Source organism: Lepisma saccharinum, chromosome 17 (genome assembly GCF_977018435.1).
Source record: "Lepisma saccharinum chromosome 17, izLepSacc3.1, whole genome shotgun sequence".
Lineage (NCBI taxonomy): Eukaryota > Metazoa > Arthropoda > Insecta > Zygentoma > Lepismatidae > Lepisma > Lepisma saccharinum.
Genome location: NC_139245.1, coordinates 1,780,006 through 1,804,727, shown reverse-complemented (window position 1 = coordinate 1,804,727; position 24,722 = coordinate 1,780,006). Strand labels below are relative to the sequence as shown.

The following is a 24,722-nucleotide window of genomic DNA, read 5'->3' as shown; positions in this document are numbered from 1 at the left end:
TATGCAAACTTCTTAAACATTTAATTCCTTAATTTGTTTCTAATGTTTGCACTTTTAATTACAATTTATCAACATGATGTGCAAGTGTGTATTTTTGTACAAGTATACTCACATCCTCCAGTGCCCACGTTGAATCTATCACTGGTTTAATTTTTCCATCCTTCCACAGATCAAATACTTTGTTCACCATCTTCTTCACATATTCTGATCCATTCTGATTGAAGAGCAGATGTCTCAAGTTGAAACCAGACACACACTTGTTCTCATCAAACAGTTTGATCGGGGAGATTTTGTCAACTTGCCACCACTGAAAATTATAATCATTATTAAAATAATTATGTACTTTAATAATTAAAATTAGGGAGTAACTGACGTCATTCCGTATACAGGTATATTAGCACTCGTGCATACAAAGGCTGAGTAATGACTAATAAATTTGCTAATTTCATTCCAAATTCTCTAAACTTGAAATGTAATCTATTTACTGGCAACCAAATCTGAAATTACCGGACATTTCAAATTACTGCAAAACTTTAGTATTGCAATTCAGTTCTTGCACCATACTAATACACTCCGAAAGCTGAACATCAATGAAGTTCATTGTAGTGCATAATGTTAATCATAATGACCACCCATTATGAAGAGTGGTTGGTAAAAGAAGAAATGTTCAGTCAAATGAAATTCAAATCCATACTTCTAAGTGAGATTACTATATTTAGATTTTCAATAGTACAGTTGTTAATGTGGGCAAGTTTTGCTTTCAAAGTTTCAAATACGAAATCAGGGAAGGTGAGTGGGGAGCCATAGACAATACTTTCTGGGGGGATGAGGGGTTAAGTCACATTTCAAATATGGAAAATATCATACGAGATGCATATTAATATTAAAGGGGCATTTATCTAGATTTTCTTGTTTGTTTGGGGAAGGGGGTACAGCATCCTCCACACCTGCCCCTCTTCCTCCTGGTACCATCTTTCCTCACGATTCTAGATATATATTTGGTATGTTGGCATCAACCTTGAGAGGTTATTTGTTAAAACATCCACAAACAATATGCATGAAGAAAGCTGACCCCCCCCCCCTTTACTTCCTGAAAAATCTGTTAGGCCTAATTATAAAATTATTGTTATGAATATTAATAAATTAACTGGGTCATATGCTATTACAAAGCATAATGCAAAGAATAGGGAAAGCTGGAGATTGCAGTGAAAAGCCTACCAATTAGGCAGAAAACAATGAATGAAATAACATTATTTATTAAAGTATGGATGACATAAATGATACATCATAAACATTAAATGAAATATGATTTCCCATTGTCAAAATGTATTAATTATTATGATTTTATGACTCTCATAGTGTTTCTTGTTCTTTGTGATCAATCTTTGACGTTAGTCCTACCGTCCTAGCCGTATTTATCAGATAATCTTCTTGAGAGCAGCTTTATTCTTTATCACTCCCCGAAAACCTTACCCCACATATCACACACACAACTCTAGATTTTTCTTTTGATTTTGTGTCAAGATGCAGGAACTTTAAATTCTTGTTGCAATTCCACAAAGAAACAACTGCATACTTATTCTACAAATAACTGAACACACACAAAACACATCTTTTTTAGCATGAAGTGTTTGGTTCTCAAGATAACTCCTAGACTTTTATAAAATGGGACAAGTAGTGGCTTTTTAATAATATGGACTGTCCCAGTCACCCTATTCCTGTAGCTAATAAATCTTGTGTGCCAATTTGTGGAGTTGTAAGCTTTGGGATAAAAGGGGGCAATGGATTAAATATTATTTAAACAGAAATAGTCTCATGATGACACACTAGGAAGGAGGTCTTGGAAGCCAAATTTACACCACTTTCTTGTAATGCTATTTCATGTAATTTGTCTATGGTATTTGGAAGAAGAAAAATAACTGCAAGCAACTCTCAGTTCATGTTTAAATAAATAAAACAAGCTACTCACTGAACGAGCAAAACTGAAGAAACTCTTGGTTTCACCAGTAACAACATGAGATGTTCCTGAAATGAAAAAACAAACTTAATATGCTTCTACTTGTTCAGACTCAGCTGGACTTCTGACCAAAGCCAGGGCAGCTGTTTTCAAATTTTCCTCTTATCGAAAAACCACTATGGTATTCCAAAATCTGAAACATTACATCTGCTCAGAATTCCTTATAGGGCATTCATGTGATTTGTTGTGTAGTATGCTTTTGATGTTGTCCAGATATTATCAATAGTTAAATAGACAAATAGTCATGACATCTACAACAGCAAAAGCAAAATGCATGAAGATGCACGTGAATGCCCTAGAAGGGATTCTAAGCAGATGTTAATTTTTTCGATTTTCGAATATCAGTGGTTTTTCAAAAGGAGAGGAAAATTTGAAAACCGCTGCCCTTGTGTCGCGCAAAGGTCACACCAAACCTTAAGTGGCCTCACTACACATTGAAAAATTACTTCAAGATATTTTTACAATTTCACATGTTAATATACTGTAATATTCATGTCATCTTCAAACTTTCCTCGTAGAGGGTGAGGCAAAAATCAGGTTACAAGGTGATATTGCCCCCACCACGTCTTGCGCAACTGGGAGTGTTGACGCATGCCTTTAAGCAGGTGATGTGCATATTGAACATTTACTGTAACCATTACATATCAATCCTGTGTGTGTATGGGTGCACATACTTGTTTTCCTGCATAACTTAGCATTTGCCTCCCCTGTATAACAACTACATTGCAAGAATATACTTCCCATCAAGGAAAAGTATGTCAAACAAGAGAAAGCAAGGACAACACCTACAACAAGATGTTTTAAGTAGTTCATGTTGATACAGGTGCAACTTACTCACGAAGTATAGATGATCAGTACAATATAAAAAGAAAAGATCTTTTATAAAATACATAAGTACTTACGTTGGTGAGCATATGATTTCAGTGAAACTACGTTTCGGGATGTAACTACTCCCTTCATCAGGTAGATAAGCTATGCCAATTTAATTATGCCATTGGTTGCATCAAACAAGACTTTGATCAAGAGGTATGGTAAAAATGGATAAGAAGGTTAAAATGTGATTTAAGGCAGTTGAACTTGTGTAGGTGCCTTATTTCTCCCATTATGTTCGAATCCTGATATAAAAGTCCATAAAAACACGTTAAAAGAACTTTTCCAGAAGTGGCTCCGTAAACTCTGTGCAGCTGACTGAGGAGGTCTCTCATGGAATGCCGGAAGTTGTGCGGTGTATTTCCCTCTTACTCCCTTTCTCTCCTACTTCCGTTGGGTTACGTCATATCTAGCTCTAAATATATTATTTTGTGAGACGCGCTGATCATAGCCGGGGTGACCTTGAAGCAGATTTTTTCCTCTTGTTGTATCCCATCTTTTGAACATTTTGATCCATTTTTCGTCAATGTTCCAGTCTTCTCTGTTTAGTTTATTATCCCTCCCTTTGCGGATATATGTTGCTTCGTATACATTCCTACTTAATGGTTTATGATCAACTCTCACTATTTCTCGCTTCTGAATTTCATGTTCTTCCTCGATCACCCGTTCTGATAGTCTAGTTCTTGGGGTTCCTTCTTTTGTCTTTGTCATGCTCCCCCACCTAATTTTCATGCTCCCACCAGTTTGACCTATATATTCTTTATTACACGAACATGTTATACCACAAACCCCTTTTTCATCTTCCATTTTATTTTCCTTTTCTTTCCCATCCTTTTTATATTGTGTGAAATGTTTCTCTACCGTTCGTGGTGCCCTCATCCCGCATTTGATGCCATATTCTTTAGCTACTCTTTCTACCTTTACTGAAATTCCTTTGAAATACGGAATGCCGATATATTTGTATTTCTTATTCCCCATGTCAATTTAGTTTTCATTTGTCTTTCCTCCTTTGTCACCATTCATTTCTTCCCCCTCCTATCCTTTTTACATATCTTGTGTGCTTTCATGCGTATCTTATTCAAGTTTTCCTCTTTGTATCCATTTTTCTTAACCCATCCTATAGATCCATTCTTCTCCTTTTGCCCTCTCGTTCTTTTGACTGCATAGTCGTATCCCCCGAATGTAAAAGAAAGACTACGTGTTTTGTTCTTTTGGCATGTTCTGACTGGCTGTGAATTTAGAAGTCTCCGGCAAGGGTTTTATGAAAAACCCCGGTTTTAATTTTTGTTCCGGTTCTGATGATTTTTAGATCTAAGAAGCCCATTACAACCTTTACCATGTCTTCTCTTGTGAATTTAATTCGGGGATCTTGTTTCCCCAGTACTTCAAATAATTTCAGAAGATCAGCTTTTCCCCCCTATAACCAGAACGTCATTGACGTATCTCCCGAAATATTTAATATTTCCTACCATTTGTTCTAAGGCAGTTTTTTCTATAAAGTGCATGAAGATCCACGATGCAATCCCTGAAATAGGGTAGCCCATGACTAATCCCTCTTTCTGTATGTACACTTCTTTCTTGAAACTGAAATAGTTAGTTATATCTAGTACATAGGTCAAACCACCATACATATTCCCAAGCTACAACTACAGTGTGTCCGTAAAGTCATGGTGCACTTTTTACCGGTCACAGGAAAGCAACAAAACAAGATAGAAATGTGAAATCTTCACCAAATAAAAGGAAAACTCTCCAAGTTTCCGTACTATGATGCGCAAGCGTGTGCGCACACAGGTGATGACGCAACACCACGAACTGCACAGCGGCGGATCAGCCCTCGCCCACACCAGTCGAGATGTGGACAGTACAGAGAAAAGTCCAGTGTGTTCTGTGGCTTGCGAAGTTCGAATCCGTGAGCAAAGTGCAACGTGAATATCGTCGCGTGTACAACGAAGCGCCTCTGTACAGTCCACATCTAGACTGGTGTGGGCGAGGGCCGATCTGCTGCTGCGCAGTTCGTGGTGTTGCGTCATCACCTGTGTGCGCACACGCTTGCGCATCATAGAACGGAAACTTGGAGAGTTTTCCTTTTATTTGGTGAAGATTTCACATTTCTATCTTGTTTTGTTGCTTTCCTGTGACCGGTCAAAAGTGCACCATGACTTTACGGACACACTGTATATCTACTCCTTTTTCTCTAAGTAGATATAGCAGAGATTCGTACCCAGCATCTCTGGCTTAGTAGTCAAATCAAATAGTTTTTTTATTTTCGAATATGGGTGGGGTTATGTGTACTTTCTTTTAGTACTCATTCATCATTTTGCAATGTTTTCCTGTTATTGACATTCTTTTCTTAGGAATACTGAGCCCTAAAGGGGGGAGGGGTGTGATCCCCCTGAGCACGCCACTGACTGCTACCCCAAGTGTAGACGTCAACGCACGTCACTGCTACATTGCCATAAATTCAATATTACTTTTGAAATTTTTACATGATTATCATGGTCTATTGTTAATGATTATTGTAAATACATACTTAGAAAATTCTGTTCATATCTTGCTATTGAACAACTTTTCCCATAATTTTAATGTTCATACAAACATTTAATGGCAAAACAGAACTTTGCCATTATGCATGAACATAAGTGAACTATAATTCATATTCATGATATACCACATAACATGGGAGAATACTGATACTAGGGTACCTTACCATAAAGCACGTATCTTCCCATAGGCTTCAGAAGAGAGTATCCCTTGGAACATTCTTCTCCACACATGCAATCCAAGACTAGGTCCAAACCTTCAGGGGAGTTCCTACAATTTACATAAAGTATTAGTGGAAAACCAGAAAAACATACTGACAAATTTAAATAAACTAAACAACTTTCACATCAATAAACTGTCAGGCTATTGAAACAAGTACAGGAAGAATTAAGAATAATAATAAAAGGTACTAGAAATACTGCACATATTCATTAATTATCAGGAAGGTAGGACATCTTCTGATTTACATATATTGTGAATAATTCTACTATGCATTTTCATTTCAATTTCAATCCCATACAACACACATCTCCAAGGGACGTCCATATGATATCCACAATGTCCAGATCACATCCATGGGACGTCTATTGGACATCCCATCCTAGATATCCAGAGAATCTCCCATCCTGGATATCCATAGGACATCCAGTTCTGGATATTCATGGGATATGTGGTATTACATCCACGTGTTATCACAAATTTGACAAATCTTGCAGTTGAATGAGGACGTTACCTTGCATGGTAGTGAAGAATGGGCTCTGCTTACTCTGCCTATGTGTGTGAATACAAGCACTTTTCGGATGTGTAGATGCGTGTGTGTGAATTTGTGTGCATAAGTGCGAATATATGACGAAAGAGATCGAGAGATCGAGAGAGAGCGAGCGAGAGCGCGAGATCGAGAGAGAGAGAGTGCGAGATCGAGAGAGAGAGTGCGAGATCGAGAGAGAGAGAGTGCGAGATCGAGAGAGAGAGAGTGCGAGATCGAGAGAGAGAGAGTGCGAGATCGAGAGAGAGAGAGTGCGAGATCGAGAGAGAGAGAGAGTGCGAGATCGAGAGAGAGAGAGAGTGCGAGATCGAGAGAGAGAGAGAGTGCGAGATCGAGAGAGAGAGAGAGTGCGAGATCGAGAGAGAGAGAGAGTGCGAGATCGAGAGAGAGAGACAGAGAGAGCGAGCGAGATCGAGAGAGAGAGACAGAGAGAGCGAGCGAGATCGAGAGAGAGAGAGAGAGAGAGAGAGAGAGAGAGCGAGCGAGAGTGCGAGATCGAGAGCGAGCGAGAGAGTGCGAGATCGAGAGAGAGAGAGAGAGAGAGAGAGAGAGTGCGAGATCGAGAGAGAGAGAGTGCGAGATCGAGAGAGAGAGAGAGAGAGAGAGAGAGAGAGAGAGAGAGAGAGAGAGAGAGAGAGAGAGCGAGATCGAGAGAGAGAGAGAGAGTGCGAGATCGAGAGAGAGAGAGTGCGAGATCGAGAGAGAGAGAGAGTGCGAGATCGAGAGAGAGAGAGAGAGAGTGCGAGATCGAGAGAGAGAGAGTGCGAAATCGAGAGAGAGAGAGTGCGAAATCGAGAGAGAGACAGTGCGAAATCGAGAGAGAGACAGAGAGAGAGTGCGAAATCGAGAGAGAGAGAGAGAGAGAGAGTGCGAAATCGAGAGAGAGAGAGAGAGAGAGAGAGAGTGCGAAATCGAGAGAGAGAGAGTGCGAAATCGAGAGAGAGAGAGAGAGAGTGCGAAATCGAGAGAGAGAGAGAGAGTGCGAAATCGAGAGAGAGAGAGAGAGAGTGCGAGATCGAGAGAGAGTGCGAGATCGAGAGAGAGTGAGTGAGTGAGTGCGAGATCGAGAGAGAGTGAGTGAGTGAGTGAGTGAGTGCGAGATCGAGAGAGAGTGCGAGTGTACTGCTGGACGGAGCGTAGTGCTGATCACATCACCTCCAGTATGGCCGTGATCGAGAATGCATAAAGCTCTATCCTCCACACCTTCTGTATTCCTGAATGGCATGGTGCAATGTACAGTCACCGGCAATAAAAAAAGGGACACCTAGATCCTGAAATACTAGTTTGCCTGCAAGGGGCTGGTAGAAGTTGCCATTCAAAATTATCTATTAAAGTCAGTTTATCGCCGTAGAGTTTGGCAACACTCAATGTCTTGCAGGGAAGCGAGTATTTCAGGATCTAGGTGTCCCATTTTTTATTGCCGGTGACTGTACAGGGGGAAACTTTACCTTTAAAATATTCCTTGTGTTACAAAAAAAAAAAAAAAAACAAGAGGCAAAAACACACAATATACGGCGCTCTATTTCTAAAATGTTTTGTCGTTCATTAACACAATTCAGAATCATCATGTTTTGGTGTCAAGTTTTTCGGAATTCAAGGACAAAAAATTAGGTTCATCCAAGATTTAATATGGACCCTATTGCATGCTAGTACTCAACAGCGTGAAATAAACCCACATACTTCACACCGCTATTTCCACTAGAGTGGGTGGTCTTTTCTATAATTAATTACTCCACTGAACTTGGATGCTTTAAAGTAGGACCTGGACAGATAGATCACTAGCAAATTATTTCAAAATTTTCTAGTTCGAGTCCTGATAGAATTTTTGCTCTGAAAATTTCTTTACAGTTGAAGATTGTGTTGCATAAAACAATATTTTTATAGGAGGATGCTTGGATAAGAAGAGTAGCAAATTTTTGATAAAGCACATCAAGCAGGTCTCGTATATTACTTTCCTGAACTGTCACAGATTGTAACAAACTAGAAAAAATAATATTTACAGTTCTAGAAAGTAATACTCGACTTGCTGCTTCTATCCTAAAGAAATATAAATGATGCAAAATAATAGCCTATCTCCAATATTGTACTCTTACATAAACGTCCCAGTTTTAGAAATGATACATTGTTGATAAAAGTAAGCTAAAATAAGGAAGACTGTACGAGAAACTAAAATAGGAATCTACAGGATGGCCACAAAGTGGGCGTACCCCTGGGTTTTCGTCTGAAAGTATGTTTAATTGTTGTGGATTTGCAATCGTTCGACCATGATGAAACACGTGAAACTTTATTTTCAAGTGCAAGCCGCACCGTCCTTGTCACGTTAATGAACTCTCTGATGCTGATAGGACGTGACGCCTGAATATCTACTCAAAACATCTTCCAGGACATGGCACAGAATTCAGCTGTGCTAAGATCATGATGGTCTCCATGCCAATGTCCTGGAAAAGTGAACTATCAGGTACGTGATCACATCGCTATAACAACAACCACTGTAGTATCGGAAACAAAGGGGGGTACACCCACTTTGTGACCTGCCTGTATACTGTACTTTCCTCTGGGATCTTTTCCCGCATCTAGCAATTATCCTAGCCTACCAACATTATACATTTGTCCTACCACGAGTTCAGATAAGAATTCTGTTTTATAATATTTCCAATGCATCTTTCTATTACTTCCTCGACAAACACAAAATCTAAAATGTGAAAAACATTCCTCCTAACATTTATGAATATGAATAGATTAATAAAAGTTGCAATTTTTCCTCAGAATTCACGTATAATTCCCGGACACAATAATTCACGCATAATTCCCGGAATTCAAGGAATTTCCGGTGAGTAGCCACCCTGTATCAGCATAATGTCCACATTAGGTACAATTTTTTCCAGAATATATCCTTATCCACAATGAAATAAAAACATCCAGATAATGTCCCATGTCACGTGAACCCATGTTCAAAAGTCATCCATAGAATGTCCAAATTGATCCACATAATGTTCCAAAACACATCCAAAAATGATCCATACGTGTCCAAAACATGTTCAAAAATTATCCACAGAATGGCCTAAACATATCCATAATGTCCAAAAACGCACCCAAAAAATGTCCAAAACACATCCTTCCTGGATATCATATGGACATCCAGAGGACGTCCTAGAGATGCCTACTGGACATTCCGGGACATCCTATGGATATCCAGAATTTCGGAAAGAATATCCGTTAGACGTCTCCTGGATGTGTGTGTGCTGTATGTGTATGTTCATTAATTGCTAAGCATTACAATAATGCAATAGGTGTCATCAGTGACTGCGATTGGGTTCCAAAACTAGGGGGCAAGAACAGTTTACTTTCCCTTGATACAGAAGGTTTAGCATAGTGCGGTAACAAAAATGGCAAAAAGTGGGGGGGGGAACTGACCCTCCCTCCCTTGACCCTATAATCGCCGCCACTGAATAGCATCAGTTGTTATCATGCATTCTCTATTTATAACTGCCCGTTTTCATACACATGAATTAAATATTATTTTGTGTGGCAAAAGAATATAAAAACAAAATGCATTACAGCTTTAACTCTGGGGACGAAAAAATTATAAGCTAATAATATAAATCATATTACAGGTATGACTGGGAGTGTGAAAATATAACATAAGTATAACCACCAGGAAACCTGGGTTCTGGGAGGGGAGTGTGGTTGCAAAGCTGAAACTTTGTACGTGTGTGTTTGAAAGGTTTTTTGACTGATGATTATGAATGGCCAAAAACAGTTGAAAAAAAATTGCAATGTTATCCAACTAGTTTTGTTAGAGTATTTAAGTATATACTTTTTCATTTAATCTTCCAAAAACTTTAAAACATTAGAGAGCAGTTGGGCACACAATCCAGCACAAACTGCAGGTTTCTACAACTCATACATCGCAATGCTATGAGCTGCTAATGAATTCTCAGTGAAAAAAAAACAAAAAAAAAAAAAAAACAGCAAGGCAACCGATTTTCCAAGATTATGACATTTTCCCATTTTTTTCTTTACTTTTACACTTAGTCCTAAATTTCAATTACTAATTTTCAGCTTTCATCACTTTGGTCAAATCTTCCATATTGTTCCTGTACTTCGAAGTTTGAGTGTTGTTTTTTCCCCACACAAAATTTCAATTGTTTCAACATTTCTGAGAAACAATATTCCAGTTGCAGGTGCTGCTTCTACATTTCTGGACGCGTGCCAACCTGGTAAATGCAACAAGTCTGGCGCCCACCCACATCCAATGCAGGTTCATGCCACCCAGAGTGTGCCTGACCACCCTGCAAGAAGCACTTCCATTTTTACTGCTGCTTATTCTATTTCCTCCTTACATTTTATATTTACTTTGAACAAAATAATGAAAAGGAATGAAATATTTTGTTTACATTTTTTCAATTACTCAAATATTGTAAGCGTTTGCTTTTGTACTAGATAACGTTTTTTTTTCACTTTAGGCTAATCACGACGATGAGGATGAATGATTGTGTTTTAAGTCCACTTTATGCACAGTAAGGCTAATCGGGACTGGACCTAAGTGGGATCCGAACCACTATGTGCCTCCACCGGGTTCGAACCCGCGATCCCTCGATTACAAGGCAATGACGCTACCTACGACTCTGCCATCGGGGAGGCCCAATGAGGATGGATTATTAGGTGAAACATGTAAAGGGACAAGCCCAATTAACACAGACCCCTTCTTGTGATGACATTGTTATCGGCAGTACATTTTTTAAAAAAAATTCGATCAAATATCCCATTCAAAGCATTGGATTCTTGCGAATTTCATACATACTACAACGTGAGCAAACTAGCCCCCTCCCCCAAAACATACATGGATCTTTTTGGTTTTTTTTTACCAAATAGTGCTTTTCTTTGTGAGCTTGTAATACTGTAACAAATCAACAGAAAATGAAAATATATTTTATTTTTATTTTTGGGCGTTTCATGTGATTCTTTAACATAATTGTTTCAGCAATATCCATGATGGTGAGCGGACGTTGCCTGTTTATCGAATATGAAATGACCTCACTACATTTCTGACATCACGTTATGCTGAATACTAGAGCACGGGGGTCCATAAAAGGTATCATAAAATCTGCATTTACATTACAAAAGGTTTTTGTACATTGTAATTTCAACAATTCACCTTTCGCTCACGATGTTGCGCATTATCTAGTTCTACAGAATGGATTGATAGTAACACGATTTAAATAATTTCTAGTTAGTATCTTGAGATAAATCGTGCAAATTGACATTTCAACAAACTACGTAAAAATGACGAGATAAGATTTACGATTTCAAGACCAGAAAATTGACATCAAATAAACCAAACAAACAAACCCATATTTGAAGACGCTTAAAACTAATAATTTGGAGAATATATAGTCATCGGGTTGATATAATAACGAAACATTCTTATGGAAAATTGATAAATTGAAAACAAAATTAAAAGTTTTACAACTCAAGGTCCCTGTTACTAACAAATTCAAAGTCTCCATGTGTTGCGAAATTTAATTGCTGTTGACAACACAAGACAGTGGTGTTCGTGTTGGACTGAAACAACTACATCCGGTTTCACGTGACTTGTTAGTTCTTCTGAAACTACGGGGTAAAGAGAAAAACCTGGCAATCACCGAAGTCTGGGGATTCTCGTTCAAGGAAGCTCGCTTACGCAATGCCCGACACCTAGCTTGATGTGCGTGTGCTACCTTCATTTGGTGCAAAGGTACATAAACCTTAAACTTAAAACTCAGCTAGCTTATCTACAGGGTAGGGTTCTTTGTAGACAACGAAACCAGACAGGATGCCTTCCAATGGAGACGTTTAAACGAATATATTATTTAAACACAGGATACATGGAATAAGAATTTTACATGATAAGCTACATTCTTCTATAATTTTCTCGTTTACAGTCAATTTTCATCTCAATCTTCTTCCTCCATTGTAATGGGCAGATCTGGATCGAAACTTCCTTCTCAATGGACAGTCTGGACTTCCCTCTTAATGGACGTTCTGGGTTGGGACTTCCTTCTTGATGGACGGCCTGGATCGGAACTTCCTTCTCAATGGACGGTCTGGATCTAGACTTCCTTCTTAATATGGAGGATATGGACTTCCCTCTTAATGGACGTTCTGGATCGGGACTTCCTTCTTATCTTCTTTGAGAACTTCCCTCTGGATTTCAATTTATTTAGGTTTTGACTAATTAACGAATTCCTTTATCCTTTACCAACTTTTTCCTTTAAGCTTTGGGAATAATACTAATATCCTCCCTTGGGGCTTCGATCGGAACGCGCCACCACTAACTAGGTACAACAGAGTGTATACTTGGTGCAGCCGATTGACATGCGCATCCAAGTAGGTGCTACAGTTAAACTGCGCAACCAAAAAGTGCTGTGGGGCGTCGATCAGAACGCGCTCGCCACTGATGTAAACAAAATTTCCGCTACGGGAATGGTAAATCAACCAAACAGATGCAATATCTGTTCAAAGACGCTAACTTGTATCAGTGCTTTGACTTCCTTAATTTTCATATTAACTTACATGTGATCACTGATTTGATTTATAAAATATATATATTAATTTACTTCTTTCATATTTATTCTTTGTCTTCTTATAAAATATTCTATTGTTTTTCATCTTTCCAATTTGCTTTATTCTTATTTATAAAGTTATTCATATATATTATGCCAATTCTTAACCTTGCACGCCTGGTGCTGCCATCTCTATTCGTCTTTGGCAAACTATTCACATTACTTGGTCCTATTGGGTACGTAACACAATATTCCCCCCGTTGGCCATAAAAAAAAATTGTCGTAATATATATATATATATGCAGATACATTTTTTTTTCAAATTATATATGTACAAGTCTATTATTTCTTCTTGACGCTTTCTTTCTTCTCTTCTGTACAATTATATCTTCTAATGTTATCTAAATTCTCTCTCCTTTCTACATCTGTTTTTATGTGCTTTACAAGAACTGTATTTCTAAAAGTACTTATCACTTCATATGGGCCTTCATATATGAAAAATAACTTTTTGATAGCTTTCTCTGCTTACATTGCTTTTCACTTTCACTGTGAAATTATATCTCCTGGCATGCAGCATTATTTCTCATCTCTCGATTTATCTCTTCTTTCTATTTTCGTTCCTAGATATCTTTTCACCGTTCCGAAAATATTCGTGACATCTTAAGTTATTTCTAGATACAAAATATAATTCTTCAATAGCTCATCTCCTGCAAGTCTGCTCGTATAATCTCTCCAAGATAGTCTTTACCTGACCATATCCTGCCAAAAAAGTAATTTTCATTTCACCCTTTTCTTCTTTCAGCAATCTCTCTACAGATTATCAGTTAGCTCAGATTTTTCCGTTTCAAAGAACTCTCTCTCTTCTCTAAGTTAACCATCTAAATGTTTCTATCAGCTACAACAATTCTTCACATCAGCCTTAATTTCATATCAGCATGTATTTAGATATATTTATTTTCTGTGATTACAACCCATTCTCGGAATACAACCGATTCTTCTTTAACTTCTGGGATTACAACCCGTTTCATTTGCACTTTTCTAAATACACGATGACTTTTAATCGTCTAAGCTTACAAAGAATATGTTTTACTGATACTATTCGATCTTCTTTCATATTTTCTTCTCCTTTTCCTGAGTTCTTCATGATTAACTTCCTTCTGTGCCTAACTGTTCTCTTCTTTCTCTTCTGTTCGTACAATTGAAAAGTTGATTTCCACTTTCCATATTACTTTCTTTGGCTTCTTTCCTTTTACAAGTTTGATCTTTCACTATACGTCTCATTGTTTAATGGAGTGGTGACATAAATTAGCACTCATTATTCTTTCTTAAGATATCACTTGCAGAATAGATTTTCCTCCAACGATGACTATCATATATATACGTATATCTTTTTACAGTAACTAAATTTTTCTTCTTTCAAATAGATCATTAATATTTACCCCAACTAATAATTCCACGAATTTTTCTTCTGGTGAACTAGAACTTTTTCAGAGAACTTTAATAATTTTAGAAACATACGCTTGCCAGTCTGTAAATCATAACATCTCCATACTTAGCACTAGTCAGTCCTATTTGTATCTTCCAATTCTTTCAAATACTCGCTGCTTGTCACCATCTTGTTTTCTTTTTTTCTTCCTCCTTTTCTTTTCTTTCTTCTATTTTCTTTTCTATTCTTCTTAAGATCCTTCTTCCTCCTCTTCCAACTTTCTTCTAATAAAGAAATTACTTTCATTTCTCTCTTCTTCCAATCTGGTTTCTGCCAAGATTTCTTCTTATGTTCTACATTTTCATCAAATGCATTCTCTCCTTGTCTTTTCCGTTTCGTCTTCTTCTTCCTTCTCTTTGGCGAAGTAGCATCAGAATCCATTTGATCTATGCCGACCCTTTTTAGCATATTTTTAACTTTCTTCAGGTTCTTTTCTATTTTTAATTCCTTTATCTTCTTCTTCTTCCATGTCTTTAAGTGAATATATCTAAATCTCATTTTATTTTTCTTCCTTCTTTGTTTACATCTTCGGTTATGTGTATGCTTCTTTTCTTCCTCCGTCAGAGACTCGTCACTGGAACTTTCTTCTTTCATCTTCATTTCGACCTGGATTTCTTCATCATTACATTGAAAAGTAAATTTTTCATCCCTTGCTATTCTTCTTTCTTCTTCTTCCATTTTCTTATCTGTCTCTTCTTTGTTTCCTTCGCTTAACTTTATAGCTTCTTCGTCTATCTTGCTGTCATGCTCGTCATTGGAACTTTCCTCTTTCATCGTCCAGCTTCTATCTTCTATCAGGACCTTCGCTACTCCTGTCTTGCTTTCATTTTCTTCTATTCTGGAAATAGCTACTTCTATCTTGTCTTCGTTTTCTGCTATTCTGGAAACATCTACTTCTGTCTTGCTTTCATTTTCTTCTGTTCTTGAAACAACTACTTCTATCTTGTTTTCATTTGCATCTACTCTAGAAGATACTGCTTCTATTTGCGATTTATTTTCAACAATTTTTCTTTCCATACTGTTGGTTCTATGTATATTCTCCTCTCTAAGTTTTGAAACTTCTTCCTCGATCTTCCTATTTATACCCACGCTTTTGTTTTCAATTAGCAATGTTGTTTCTTCAATCTTCTTTTCCAATGATCTTCTATTTTCTTCACATGTCTCGGTTATTATCTCGTACATTTTCTTGCTTTCATTTCTTACTTCTTCTAATTTTCTACTATTTTCATCGAGCCTTTCTTTCACTTCCTTGTTATTTTCTTCCAACTTTTCTTTTACTTCTTCAATCTTCTTCAGTTCTCTGTTATTTTCATTTATCTGCATTGACAGCTTTTGGAACATTTCCATCAAGTTTATTTCTTCTGTCTTCTTCTGCTTTTCTTTTAGCTTTTCCTTCTTGCATTCCTTACATGTATAATCTTCTTCCCTTTTACTTATTGCTATGTATTTCTCCTTTCTTATTCCCTCGCACGTCCAATGTTTCATTTCTTTACATGTGACACAGAAAATAATTTCTTCCTTGTTTCCTTCCTCTCCGCAACAAATGAAAGTTTCCCTTTTTTCTATGTCTTCCTTCATTGTAGCTTCTCCATTCTCATTTCCATCTTTATCCTTTTCCTCCATTTTCAATTATTCTTTCTCTCTTCGCTGTCTGGTTCCTAATTCTCTAGCCCCAAAAGTTGGTCGCCATTTATTTATGCTACCTTCATTTGGTGCAAAGGTACATAAACCTTAAACTTAAAACTCAGCTAGCTTATCTACAGGGTAGGGTTCTTTGTAGACAACGAAACCAGACAGGATGCCTTCCAATGGAGACGTTTAAACGAATATATTATTTAAACACAGGATACATGGAATAAGAATTTTACATGATAAGCTACATTCTTCTATAATTTTCTCGTTTACAGTCAATTTTCATCTCAATCTTCTTCCTCCATTGTAATGGGCAGATCTGGATCGAAACTTCCTTCTCAATGGACAGTCTGGACTTCCCTCTTAATGGACGTTCTGGGTTGGGACTTCCTTCTTGATGGACGGCCTGGATCGGAACTTCCTTCTCAATGGACGGTCTGGATCTAGACTTCCTTCTTAATATGGAGGATATGGACTTCCCTCTTAATGGACGTTCTGGATCGGGACTTCCTTCTTATCTTCTTTGAGAACTTCCCTCTGGATTTCAATTTATTTAGGTTTTGACTAATTAACGAATTCCTTTATCCTTTACCAACTTTTTCCTTTAAGCTTTGGGAATAATACTAATATCCTCCCTTGGGGCTTCGATCGGAACGCGCCACCACTAACTAGGTACAACAGAGTGTATACTTGGTGCAGCCGATTGACATGCGCATCCAAGTAGGTGCTACAGTTAAACTGCGCAACCAAAAAGTGCTGTGGGGCGTCGATCAGAACGCGCTCGCCACTGATGTAAACAAAATTTCCGCTACGGGAATGGTAAATCAACCAAACAGATGCAATATCTGTTCAAAGACGCTAACTTGTATCAGTGCTTTGACTTCCTTAATTTTCATATTAACTTACATGTGATCACTGATTTGATTTATAAAATATATATATTAATTTACTTCTTTCATATTTATTCTTTGTCTTCTTATAAAATATTCTATTGTTTTTCATCTTTCCAATTTGCTTTATTCTTATTTATAAAGTTATTCATATATATTATGCCAATTCTTAACCTTGCACGCCTGGTGCTGCCATCTCTATTCGTCTTTGGCAAACTATTCACATTACTTGGTCCTATTGGGTACGTAACACGTGTTACATATTATTTTAGGCGCGACTCCTAGGATCTTGTGCAGGTCTCAGATTGCGATCCAGGCCACATCGCCCAACACCACCATCAAGGTGCTCGCAATTTGCAGGAGGAACGGAAGCGACTATCTGCTGACATTTAATCCTGCAGTGCTACTTTGGGGTCCTTGTTTTTTGTGACTGCCACCAGATGTAGTTTCCCGACATCTGATGAGTTTAGAAAAGCCATTAGTTTTGCAGGAAAGTCAGTCAGTGTTCACACTGTTGAGTAAGTGGGGTCCGTAACTTTTTTGTGGAAGTGTCAAGTGTGCAAGTTGTGCTCAAAATGTTTGTTCAAAGTGTCTTGAAAATGAACAGGATTAATTTTCTTGCAAATTTATCCAGTTTTATAAACATATGTTTGAAAAAAAGTTCATTAAAGCAGTGGCCATATACATTATAGCAGTATTTTATATTTGGGGTCCTCAGGACCCCTAAATACCATTTACTTTTTTTTTAGATGTAGTAGTGAAGGGTTAAGGCAACCTTGTGGAAAGTGTTCCTAGAAAGGTACGGCCTGTGATAGTGGCGAATGACGGATCCAACCAGGATTGACACCAGACCACCTCCAGGTAAACACATTCCTGCGGGTGTCCGGTCATTATTGGCAACACAGATACACCCAACGTCAGCTGGACTCCTTGAGTCAGCAGACAGGAACAGTTCCCCAAGTGGAAATAAATTTACGTACATGGGCAATAATGGCGTATATACTACAAAAGTAACATTCACAGTTTATAAAATCAGTAACACTATTTAGTCCTCTGCAGCAGCACTTAGAATTAAGCCATATAAATAGGGTTCCCAGACGTCCGGTTTTTCCCGAACATGTCCAACATATTAGCCTTATGTCCGGTGTCCGGGAGTAATTTGAAAAATATTACAAATGTCCTACATTTTGAGCGTCACATAATGTGAATTAGACAAATAAGTGTTTCAGTTAAACAAATAGAATCATGCAAGTTACAACAGAAGTCTATAGACTACGCTCCTAAACTCAATAGTGAAATTTGTTTTGTTTCAGACAATTGTCCAAAAAGAAAAGAGTTAGACCTCCTAGAAAAAGAAACGAAAGCAATTTATGAACAAAGTTTTGGAGACATGATCTGATGATCTCCCTGTTCAGTGCTGAGCAAAATTTATTGCCTTTGGGTTTATACCGACGGGACAAGGTGTTTCCCATTCTTATTCAATAGAAATGCTTTTTTTTTTTCATAAAGTCTGTAAAACGTTTGGTACTGGTTCAATATATTTTCAGAGAGTTTGTTCAGCCTCTCAAATACTGTATATTTTGACAACTTGAAATTTTGATAAAAATTGGCGCCTCTGAGAAGTACCAGTTAAAACATTAGTAAGAAGTGTATTGTTTAGTATTGATTACAAGTTTAGAAATTTTGCATTTAAGAATTGAAGGGCTGGGGTGTAAAACATGGCGACATTTTGGTAATTGAGTTACAAAGTAAAATGTGACATTCTTCAATTTTCGAGTGAAAATTGCCATGTCATACAATTTGCATTGGACTCTGAAGCCTTGTGTAATTGGTAAACACAACAGTATAGCTTCTAATACTCTTTGTGTCGGCCCCGTGGCGGACTGGTTAGCACATCGCGCTACGACGCCAGGGGTCCCGGGTTCGAATCCTGGCCTGGGCATGGATATGTTTGAGTATCCGTTCATCAATTTCATCATATCACTCATATCGCAAATTAGCCAAAACGTGGCACAAAAGCGAAGTAAAATAAAGTAAATCAATCAATTCTAATACCCTTTGATCTTAATGAACTCTAAAATGACCAAAATGTCACCATATTTTACACCTGAGCCCTTCAATTCGTTATGAAATATTATTTTAAAACTGAAAAGTGTCAATTTTAAATTACTTTCTAACGTGTTATAGAAATGTGCGTTATTTATTGCGAATGTTTTGTGTCCTACATTTTGAGACAATATGTCCCACTTTTCCCTTATAGCGATGCGGTAACCCTACATATCAAGGACAGCAAACTAGACAGCAGTCGGACGCGTGGAGGAGTGAGTTTGCTGTCAACGCAGAACGCTCAAATGATCCACTACTTCCTGTCGACACGAGGGCATCTCGAATCACGTGTTATCTTCAGTCTCGCCAGCCTTATTACACACAGCCTACAGCGCCATTAATCCTCCACTGCTGCAGCTATTTGTTCGGAGGCCTTCGTGAGGTTGCCGTAGCAACCAGTCAGCATCCTTGCACGGGGAGAGCGTTGACTCTCCCCAAAGAAGTAATTGCCTCAATATGCCAGCTATGAAATTACGATCTTGCCATATTTAACTTGATCAGATTTCCAGGCTCATCAGAAGAGGTGGAGCAGAATTTCATATCATTCCAGGAAGCGTGTTGTAATGTATTATGTTACAAAAATGCGCAAATTTAGGCTTCTAAAATCTGGAAAATTCAACCTAAATTTAGTTTTTTCGGCTGCTGAATCTACCGTTGCCGTACTTCTCATTTGCCATATGCAGGACATTCACCAAATAGGAATGTAACACAAAATATCATCTTTGTACACTACCGCGCAACATTAAGATGTATAAATTACCTTAAAATAATATATAGAACCGCGGTGGTCTAATCGGAGACCCTGGTTTGATTCCTGGGGTGGGTGGATCTAAGGTCTGAGTTTTCCCGGCCTTGTCCCCGCAAAAAAGTGGCCCTTTGGCTCACCCAGCCTCAAATCAATGGTACCTGGGGGGTCAAGATGGACGGAGCGTGGTGCTGATTACATCTAAATGGTGTGTGTGTGTGGAGCCCTGCCCCACATCTCCTAAATGTGACTTCATGGCACGGTGCTATGTGTAATGGGAACTTAAAAACAAATATCGGGTGATCAGTTTGAGATGTCAGAAGAGTAAACCGTTGTAATATAGGTTTATATACGTATCGCTGAGCAGTTTGTTCAGTGGAGGTTTACAGACTTCAGCCGCGTGGCGCTGGCGTTCATGGTAGAAATATAGTGGTCACGCCACAACAGCCACAATGTATCGTATGGGATGTGAAATTTTCGAATGTTATGTGCACAGTAGTACAACCACATGGCTGAAGTCTGTAAACCTGCACTCACTCAAAACTTACATCCTTCTGAATATATTACAACAAACTGCTCAGAGATACGTACATTAACCTATTGTATACAACGGTTTACTTTTCTGACATCTCAAACGGATCACCCGGTATATTATAATGGCGGAGTGGTTAGCACAACACGCTACGATGACAGGGTTCCGGGGTTTAAATCTCGGGCTGGGCAGGGTGTTCCTTCATCAATTTCATCATTCACTCATCTTCGCGGTCAGCCAAAAGTGACAAAAATTATAAACTACATCAAACAATGTATATTGCAAACTTTACCAAAACATCAAAAGTGATTGTTGAATTTGGAAGAATCCTACAAACACCGGACAAACTTAGTCGAATCCTAAAGTGACCCCAGTCTTCAGTCACGTGTAAATATTCCGCAACCTGCCTTTTATAATATTTTGGTAAATGCTCGTATACTTTGTGGGGTGGAATAATGCTGCGAATTATTTATTTCTTTTTTTTCTTATCAACTATGAGAATGACTGATAATTTGATTAAATTAGTGAGAAAAAATACGGAACACGCGATCAGGATAACTACACCTTCGAACACTCCATGAGCTACATTAAAGTAACATCAGTTTGTTATTGCACGTATATTTACACCCTTCCAATAAACAATGCTTTTGTGCAATGTACTATGCATACTCTAAAACAAACTTGAACTGGGTATTTTGTGTACAGTCCTCTGCCAAAGGCAATAGTTGGCAAATTCGTAGATTACATAAATTATATTTATACATCCTGGAGGAATATATTTGTGATACTAGAAACATTTTTTAGATTTCTGTTTCACATTCTGAACTTCGCACTGCGTACAACAAAGTGGATGATTAACTTGGAAATGCAATGCTAAGTGTTCGAATTCTTCTTTTGGGCTGCTCCCCAGCGTGTCTTGACAATATTCGCGTTACTATAATGTAAACTCACTTTGTGACTTACACGCTTAAGCCTCACGACATGTTAACCTTGCAGCAACTTTTCGCACATATAGACCCAAACGTGCGCGCAGGAAATAGTTCCGCTTCAATACTGCGGATTTTCTCACTGTCTGTGATATGAACAGCTCGGCGGTTAAGGCGAGACTGGCATGGGGATGCTGAGTGACGTTTTAGAGTGGATTGATACATAAAACCTGCTGCAAAGTTAACCTGTCGCGGGGCTTAGTTACCAAACAGCATTTCGAAATGTATGGGTTGGTTTCTTGCCAGAAGTTAACACATTCCCGTTTCGCCAATTCGACCACTGGTTATATATTTCCATAAATACTTCAATAGATGTCACTAATATATTTAGTGTGTAGAAACTGGAATTTGAACGTTAGGCACGTTTGCTGCATGCATGTTTCAAGGTTTAACTGCTTCTTCTTTAGCTTTGCTATTACATGAAAATTGGCAACAGCATCTGTCTCACCCATATACATAATCAATTTGATACAATGTATATATCAACATGTATGAAGCTGATATGCATCCCATATATATAGTCTAGTGGATGTAATATATATTTGTAACTCAATTATGCTGATCTACATCCCAAATATGTTATCAAGGGTATGTAATATATATGTAACTATAACCAGTGGCGTACGCAAGGGGGGGTTACGGGGTTTAAACCCCCTCTTGAGCTTGTGAAATATTATGAAAAATGCTGTGGAAAAAAATTAAATTGCCAATTTTTCACAGTCAAAGATCTGGGACAATAATATTACTATTACTTCTTCTACTACTACTAGTAGTACTACTACTACTAATAATAATAATTTTGAATTATTATTTCCATGTAGCATGGAGAAAAGCACAGCATTCCAAACACACGCGTCTTTCAAAGTGATGCCTTGAAAATAAACACTAGTTTCTGAGGTTAGGTTAGGGTAACTACGATTTAAAAGAGAAAAAAGTTGTTTTGTATCTCAGTTGCAAGAATGTTCAGTAAACTGGCGTACACAGGATTTTTTTCGGGAGGGGCTGGAATAGTAAATGTGGATAGCACATGGCTTCGTTTTGGAGGGCAGGATGCATAATAAAATATTTCGTATTTTTGGAGCTTTTCAGTCTATTAAAATTGTATTCAAAGACAAAAATGGTAATCTGGATTCACTTTAAAAGAGGTTTCGCATTTACACATTTTGATTTTTTAAAGTTCTTAACGGATTTTTATTTGAAAATTCTGATTTTCTCAAAATTTCGGTAAGGGCTGTAACACCATCGGCCACCCCTCTACGTACGCCAGTGTTCAACGAACATGTATTTTTTTTGTGTGTGAACAATGAGAATTAACTAAATAAAGTTATTGGTACGTTGTAAGAGGCTAATGTATAGACAAAGGCTAGGCGGACAAGAATACAGTCACGAATTCGCCTTCCCATTATATTGTTTTCCGCAGCACGTTTGAATGTATCTCTTTAAAATGTCTCACCTTCTTGACTAGACAATTATTCAAACGACAATAAGATTAACTATTGTAAAATGTTTTGTTGGTAAGAACAGCGAGTTAATCCAGATGTGAATTATCGGGGACATTTATGTGGGGAAAAGGTCGGAAAAATTCCAACCAATTTCGGGAATCGAATCCGGATCTCCCGCGTGATATCACTTGTCAGACGCTCTACGACCAGATCACCGCAGCTCCTTGGATTAGTTCCATACTTTGATTATTTCAATTTATTGTAATATATTTTCTTGTATTTATGGATCTTCTTCACCCTTGAAATGTCTCACCTCGTTGACCAGACAATTATTTCGTAACAAAGAAACAAAAAAATGCTCCCAGGATTTGCTAAAAATCGAATGACTAGAAAGTAATTTCGTTCTATTGTTTTCATAAATACTATATTTATGTAATCTCTACTACTTAATAGTGGTATTAGTAGTATTATTAGTATTAATTCAGCTAATTAATTAATTATAAGTATTATTAATTAATTGTAATTATTATTATTTAATTAAAGTATAATAAAACAATGGTAATGTGAATTTGGAAAAAAGTTTTAGAAATAACACCCCCCTTGATGAAATCCTGCGTACGCTACTGACTATAACTACTGTATCCCATGTATGCAATCAAACCAATGTAATAATATATAATTTAACTAATTATGCTGCATCCCATAGGCTATATGTAATCAAGTGGATGTATCTGTACTGTAATCATGCTAATGTTATATTTAACAAATGAAGTGTTCTATACTGCTGCAGATAGAAATATCAACAATGTAGTCAACAGAACGAGAATAAATTACCATTACATGACACTGTAGGTACTTTTATTTTTGAAGGTAAAAAACTGTAAGGGCCAATCAGGCCCGTGCCCAGGATTTTTGGGGGGGAGCAGATCCATAGGTGGAACTAGAATTTTTTCCTACAAGAGCACAGCATGTGTTGTAATGCAGTAAACATATGGGTACACCTACTTCCGACTGCCCACAAAATATAAGGTGTGAAGACTAGAGAGAACACAATTTAAAGAAAACTATGAAATTGTTGCGACGCTTCTCAATATTAACACTGCAATTGGAACCTGGACGATATTAATGTAAATTCATTGTTATATCATGTAAGCAACCTTGAAATTTATTTGCTAAGCTATTTACGACAAGCAAATGATATGCTCAAGTTATAAATTTAGATCCTGCACACGTTTGAATTGATTGATAGTTTACCTGCGAAACTACATAATGTCTCGTAATCGCCCATGAATTTCCAAACAATAGACAATACAATTATTGCATTGCATGCGTCACTACTTGCTTAAAATACCGTGTGCAAAATGCATACCCAATTATCCGTGTGACGTCAGTTATTGACAACGCCTAACATACTTATCACCCGCTCAAAAACTCAAAATGCACCTTACTTGTTTGCGTTGCAAAGTTCTCGAATAAAAAGTATATTAGGTTCTAGTGACTAGTCTCGTGCACTTCTTATTTAAGATAGTCAACAAACTTAGCACAATACTTACTTCCTAACTTCGCTGACGTAATCGCTGCCTCTGTCCAACAAATGGTCGATTGTATCATTCAATTTCTCGTGCTTGCCTTTAGATGCTATACCATAAATTGTGACGTCAGAGACAGTTCTACATAACTGTGCCACGGCTTGACCCTGAAAATAAAGAATGAAAAAATTAAACGTTGTACTAGAACGAACGTAACTTCAAAAAATAAAGCGTTCTTCCAATGTAGCTTGGTGCCGAAATTCATAAGATTCTTACCCATTTACGTCAATACTCGAAAAGTACGAGGGTTATCCAGAAAGAAGAGAACGTTTTGGTGTAAAACACGAACGACAATTAATGTGTGAAAATAGAGTTCGAAGTGATCGGGAAAAAAACTGCTTTTTTTTAAAAAAAAAAAAAGCTCAATTTTTTCCGCGGCTCTTTTGGTTGGGCTTTTTCAGGCTTTTTTTTCACAAAAGTGTCTCAATCATTGAAAATACAGAAGTTGGCAGTATTTTTCCTCTTCCATGGTTTTCTTTATCTCCCTACTGTAAAATAGACACTCATTTCGAAATCTAAAATACAATTTACAATATGAAATTCGTAACTACACAAACTGTTTAGAAAGCTGACTT

General features: G+C 37.6%; 1 protein-coding gene across 1 annotated transcript in view; it reads right to left on the bottom strand.

Annotated features, from left to right (window-relative positions):
* LOC146001463 (putative NADPH-dependent quinone oxidoreductase VAT1L) overlaps window positions 1–24,722 on the bottom strand; it is a 115,850-nt gene that overhangs the window by 9,286 nt on the left and 81,842 nt on the right. Inside the window, exons 4-7 of the mRNA XM_083138789.1 lie at window positions 24,112–24,254; window positions 5,595–5,698; window positions 1,970–2,025; window positions 113–307 (exon numbers count right to left, since the gene is read on the bottom strand). Of these exons, the coding sequence (XP_082994915.1) occupies window positions 113–307; window positions 1,970–2,025; window positions 5,595–5,698; window positions 24,112–24,254 (498 nt within the window). The remainder of the gene's footprint in view (window positions 1–112; window positions 308–1,969; window positions 2,026–5,594; window positions 5,699–24,111; window positions 24,255–24,722) is intronic.